The sequence below is a fragment of the Mauremys mutica genome, chromosome 4 (genome assembly GCF_020497125.1).
Source record: "Mauremys mutica isolate MM-2020 ecotype Southern chromosome 4, ASM2049712v1, whole genome shotgun sequence".
Classification (NCBI taxonomy): Eukaryota; Metazoa; Chordata; order Testudines; family Geoemydidae; genus Mauremys; species Mauremys mutica.
Window position 1 is genome coordinate 92255277 of NC_059075.1, and position 6000 is coordinate 92261276.

General features: G+C 38.0%; 1 protein-coding gene across 1 annotated transcript in view; it reads right to left on the bottom strand.

Annotated features, from left to right (window-relative positions):
* The window catches only part of CCDC73 (coiled-coil domain containing 73), a 137004-nt gene extending 136169 nt beyond the window's left edge, over window positions 1-835 (bottom strand). The window contains exon 1 of the mRNA XM_045012380.1: window positions 704-835. Coding sequence (XP_044868315.1) covers window positions 704-835 — 132 coding nt within the window. The remainder of the gene's footprint in view (window positions 1-703) is intronic.
* Between the last annotated feature and the right edge of the window lie 5165 nt (window positions 836-6000).

The window sequence follows — 6000 nt, forward strand, 5'->3', positions numbered from 1 at the left end:
TTATTTTAAATCAAGAAATACTCATATCTTAGCATGGCAGTGCTCATGATATCTCTAAAGTAATAGTTTGATTTTGTCCTTTATTGACTATGTTTATAACCAACGAGATGGTTGAAAAAAATCTATTTGTGTATGTCAAAGATACTAACCATCTATTTGCTTTCTTTTTTAATTTAGTGAAAGCACTGGTACACTGACTGAAAAGCAGGTCAAAGCTACACCCCTCCTGGTAAATGGTAAATCAATCTGTTAAAAAAAGACTGAGATAGACTCAGTTATGGGTGTACGTCTACATGTCTGCCACCTTTCCACATCATGAGTCACTCTTGAAACGGTTTTTGATACAGAAGGATATACTGGTAATAAAATAAACACAATAGAAAATAAAAGTTGACTATAAGCAATTTCTGCCTTTTTAATTTGGTAAACAATTGTATTTTTCGATCGATAAATATGTGACAGTTGTATTCATTGTCCCAACGTACCCATAAGAACTAAGTTGTCCAAGTCTAATATATGCCCCAAATACACACACTACAAACTTCCATGATATTTATGATACAAAATCCTGGCAGATAAGTGTTCTTTTGTATGAAAGTGGGTTATCTGTTTTTACAGATGAGTAGGAATTTTTACAATGAATAATGAAACGTTGGAAATAACACAAAGAATTGGGAGTTTAAAATAATTCTAGCACACATACCCTTCTTACACGCAGTTCTTCTACTGCCTCTAGTAAACTTGTTTTAAAATCTAACAGATGAATAGAAAGCAGTGTGTCTGAAGAACTTTGAAAAGTATAAGCAGGTGTCGTTGTCTTAAAGTCTCTATCCATATTTAAAGTCAGTATCTGCAATATACAAATTTATATCATCTTTTAAGATTTAGCCTTTAAAGACTTTCACTTTCTGAAAACTTGCAAGTGTTGAAAATGACATCATAATTTAGCTATTTAAACACCCATTTGTAAACTGTGAAATTAGGCAATAATATTTAAATCTGACAAAAAATGAAATCCCTTGCTTATTGCTTAGAGTTAATATATTTAATTTTGATTTCTTATTTATTCTTGTAGCAGGTACATGATATAACTTGAGATCTTGCTAGCTTCCAGTTTCTTTTATATTTGTTTCTAAAGTTAGAGATATATTGAATACTTTTTTCCAGAAAATATAAAACCATTAATGATTACACATTAGTTAAAAATAAATATGGTATTAATAAAAGGATGATGGTACAATGATGGTAGAGGACAAAAGATGTTTTTATCACTATCTCACCATATCCCATAATTTTTTCTCTTATCTTTTGCTTCGAGTCTCAATAATAAATACATACATACATAGGGTGTGAAATAGGGAAGGGACACAGGATCCAGGTTTATGCACATCTGGTAGCTCAAATAACCTACAGCACTGACATGGGTAGGCTGCAGATGCTATTTCAACCTATGAAAAAGAATTTAGTTGCCAACCCCAAGACTTCAAAAATCATGACTCAAGCCTAAATAAAATAATAATAATCTTAACATTGCTTAAAAATCGTATATATTTTTTTCTTTTTTTTTTCCTAAGAAAAATGTACTTTGGGGCTTTTTTCCCCACAACCATGATGGCAATAAACTTACTTTTTTAAAATGAAAGCTGAGATTTTCTAATGGTCATTTGACTACAGGAACTAGGACTTTAAGTAAAACACTAAATATGATATAAAATTCTCACTATAAAATTGCAAGACTTGGCAACACAGTCGCTGCAGGGGCTGACGTAGCACTGCTCCTTATGCTGATTTGGCAGTGGATTTCATTTACTCAACTATTCCCCTCTCTTACACACAAAGAATCGTTTGTAGTGCTGGATCTCACACACCAATACAGATTCATATTACTGCCACTATTGGGGCAGCCTGTTTGGGGTGGAGATGATAATGGTAAATTATAGTATTTTCCTCAGATTACCCAGCATTTTGCCTTATTTATGGAACAGGAGTAATTTAGATATAGTGGATGCACTTCAAAAAATTTCCTTCTTTTTGAAAGATATTTTTTATATCAGCAGCCCAAAATAGCCAGAATGCAGAGTGCTCTAGCAACACCTCCTCCTTAGTATACCAGTTAATCCCAGGACCACACTTAGCACCTCCCTATGCTGGTGCTCCAAAGGTCATGGGGGGATGAAGGGGGAGAAAGAGTACAACAACCTGGGATCCTCCTGGGGGAATTCCCAATTTGTGTCATGAAACCAAAACATGAGCCAGAAACAGTGCCTAAGGCCTTGTTATCTGATGACTAAAACCATAATATAAACACACCCTGAGCTGCTTGGGGAAGGGATTGTAGGTGTGATTCTTTTCTCAATTACACCACTGCAAACCAGGAATACTTCTAAGGGCTTGGCTACACTTGCAAGTTACAGTGCAATAAAGGAGCCCTGGGCGCCCTAGCTCACTCCTCGACCACACTGGCAAGGCACGTAGAGTCTTCTGTCTTCGCAGCTACAGTGCTGCTGGTACTCCACCTTGGCGAGAGGAATAACATTTTTCTGCACCTTGGCTACAACGCACGGGCATCAGTGTGAACGAGGTGTTGTGTTACTGCGCTCTGATCGGCCTCCAGAAACGTCCTATAATCTCTTTAAGTCAAGTGGCCACTCTTGTCATTGTTTGAACTCCTGTAGGAAAGCAGAAATGCCCTTTCAAAGCTCTGTTTCTGACAGCCAGCATGCAAGCCATTAGTGTGGAATGCTGTGTGTGTGAGAGAGAGGTGGGGGGATGGGGTCTGCTGCTGTCTGAACTTACAAGACAGCATGCTGACATGCTCTCAGCCCCCCATAACCCCACTCTCTTTCCCCCCACATATTCACAACACACTCCCTGTCACATTCCATCCCACATCCCCCATTTGAAAAGCACGTTGCAGTCACTTGCATGCTGGGATAGCTGCCCATAATGCACCACTCCCAATGCTGCTGAAAGTGCTGCAAATGCCGCAGACTGCAGCGCTTTCCCTACTACGCTCTCTGAAGGCTGGTTTAACTCACAGCGCTCTACATCTGCAAGTGTAGCCATGCCCTAATGAACTCACTGAAGTTACACAAGGGGCAAGGGCAGAGGAGAATCAGGCCCAGTATTGTCTTCTGTCTTATACAGCACCAAGAATACTGTTAGCACTTAATAATAAATTATCAATAATTTTAAAAAGTACTTATGTTTCCACACCATTAACAAAATATATGTAGAATTAAAGGACCAAATTTTCAAGAGTAGAAGCTGAAATCTGCCTGCCTGTGTAAAAAAATGTATCCACATTAAGCAACACCATCAAGTGATTGCTTGCATGTGCAGACACATATTGTGCAATTAACCAAACTGTGTACTTTCATTTACACAGTTACATATTCATTTTTGCACATAGAATACAGGCTTAATTATTTTTAATAAAAAAAAAACTAGCACTAGAATTCAGGACAGACAAATCCTTATTTACCCAAAACTCCTATTGAATCCAAAACTGCTCAATCAGCCCTCCCAATAACAGATGCAAATAATTTCTTTCTTTCCTTCATTACTTGAAATGGCCCCAGAGGGCTTGATCCAGTAGGCATTCTCAAAGCATGCCTACTAGACCAGACCTCCAAAGAAAGGAATTTTACATGTGTGTGTCCCAGATTCAAACTCCTACTTTGCCTGATTTGATACAGGGACTTGAACCCAGGTTTCCCCACCTCCTAGAAGAGTGCCCTAACCTCTTGGGAGGTGAAGACCTGGGTTCAGGTCTATTGGATAGTCTAGGGTGGGTCTCTCTCGATCTCTCCTGTTGAAGCTGTTCCACTTTGTATGAATAATTAAATATGCATTGGACCAGATGGACAGACTGACTCTACAGCCTGGTGTTTCAGACATTTCCTATTCCAATGGAGATTTAATCATTTATACAAAGTGGAACAACTCCCCCAAAAGAGAATGAGAGACACCCCCAGAATATTCAACAGCCTGGTGGTTAGGGCATTCTCCTGGGAGGTGGGAGACCCAGATTTCAATCTCTGCTCTGCATGATTTTGAAAAGGGACTGGAACCCAGGTCTCCAACCTCACAACAAAGTGCCTTAACTATTGGGCATAATGATGGGGAAGGGGTGTCTCTCTCTGGTTTTCCCCAAAAAAGAGGTGAGGGAGAGAATTCATGGCTCAGAGTCCCTAAGAGAGACAGGAGCATAGAAGCCCAAATCAATGGAAGTTAGCCACCTAAGTATCTTTATGAATCTAAGCCCCACTGCTTTTCTCCGCATTTTGCTCCTTTGCTTCTCCAAACAACCTGCTCCCCTCTGAGGGCACCTATCTTAGGCCCCTAACTATCCTCCCATGCACTATACGGGAAACCTGGGTGCCTATCTCAGGCCTAAGGATTCCACTAGGCAGCAGGATGCCTAGGCACTGAAACGCTGAGTGTTGCAACATCTAAGTCCCTTTGTAGACCTAGCCTTCTGAGCTTTGGAATTCCACCAGCTTCAGACACAAGGATGCTAATCCAAACAGGAGAATCTTGTGTGTGGTATGTTTAGAGAAAAATTAATTCTTGTGGAAAAATTCTGTACACAAAGAAAGTGATGGATTAATTTAGGGCCCAATCTTGCAAAGGCTGATGCATGTAAGTAATCATGCAAGTAGCCTCACTGAAGTCAATGGGCAAAGTTATATGTGTTAGTCTATATAGGATAGTGTCCAATTCCTTGTTCATCAGAAAAGCAATTTTGGGAATTATTTTGTCAGTGATTTTTTTTTTAAATCAACTTTACCATTTTTAAGGGATGGAAGAAAATGGACCTGAGGCATCCACTTTCCAGTTGATCCCACTGATACCAGCAAGGGCACTTGACAAGCAAAGCTTCACATCCTGAAGTCACTGAGTCAAGATAAAAGCTTTTCTGAGTGGAAGCTCAGAGATTTCACTCATCCTTCCATTGTGAAGTACCAATTTCTTATGTATAATCTGCACTCATTTTGCAACTGGGAGGTCAGGCAAGCCTCCTTTGAGACTGCCACAAAATGCTCCATAACAAACCACTGGAAACTGCAAAGGTATGATGCATGCTATACCCTACTCCCTCTCCAGGCTGAGTGTGATACTTGTGTGACTCTCCCCACCAGTCAGAGGAATACGAGAACTTGACCATTTGCTCTATAATTTGTTTGAATAGATGATGTGCAGCAAAAAGAAAAGCATGCAAATATACTGACAGAAAACATCTGATGAAGTTTAAATTAATAATTTCATATTATATTAAATTATTAAAACATGTTTTTAAAGATTTAAAAACATCAGATGTATACTGGAATGACAGATTAAATGTCTACTATAAACGTCTCAAATTAATACAACTGTTTAGAAGCCATAAAAACCACAAGATAAACAATACTGAGTGTTGGTTAGTATGATAATACAGAAATTGTTTCTTGTGCAACAAAAAATGTCCCTGAAGAAATGCATGCTCCTTCTGTTCTTGGCAACAAACATGTTTGTCAGAGTTGGTGTAAAAAAACATTTTAAAAGTTTATAATGTGCATCTTCAAGACAACAACATTCTAATATGAAAAAAATGAAAATTATAAAAAATGATTAAAATCCCCACTTTGAAGCATTCACTGCACTTGCTTTTCTATTATGTTTTTATGTTTAACAAATATAACATGATAAAATGACGTTTTTTAAAAACACATTATTAAATCTGTTTATTAAAACACACTTTTAAGTGCCATAAAGGTTTTTATATCTGAACATTTATTAAAAATTACATCTTAAATACCCTACACTAGAAAGCAAGTTAGCCTATGAGCCTGATAGGGGTCAGGGTAATAACACAGAATGGACAAATTACACTGTCATTCCACTTAAATTATTTAAGTTATTTAATTTGACCTGTAGATAGTCTCTTGTCTTCTCATCATGCCTGACTTTTAAGTGGGAGGTCTTCATTCATGATGATCCTTTAATGGAAGCAAAGCT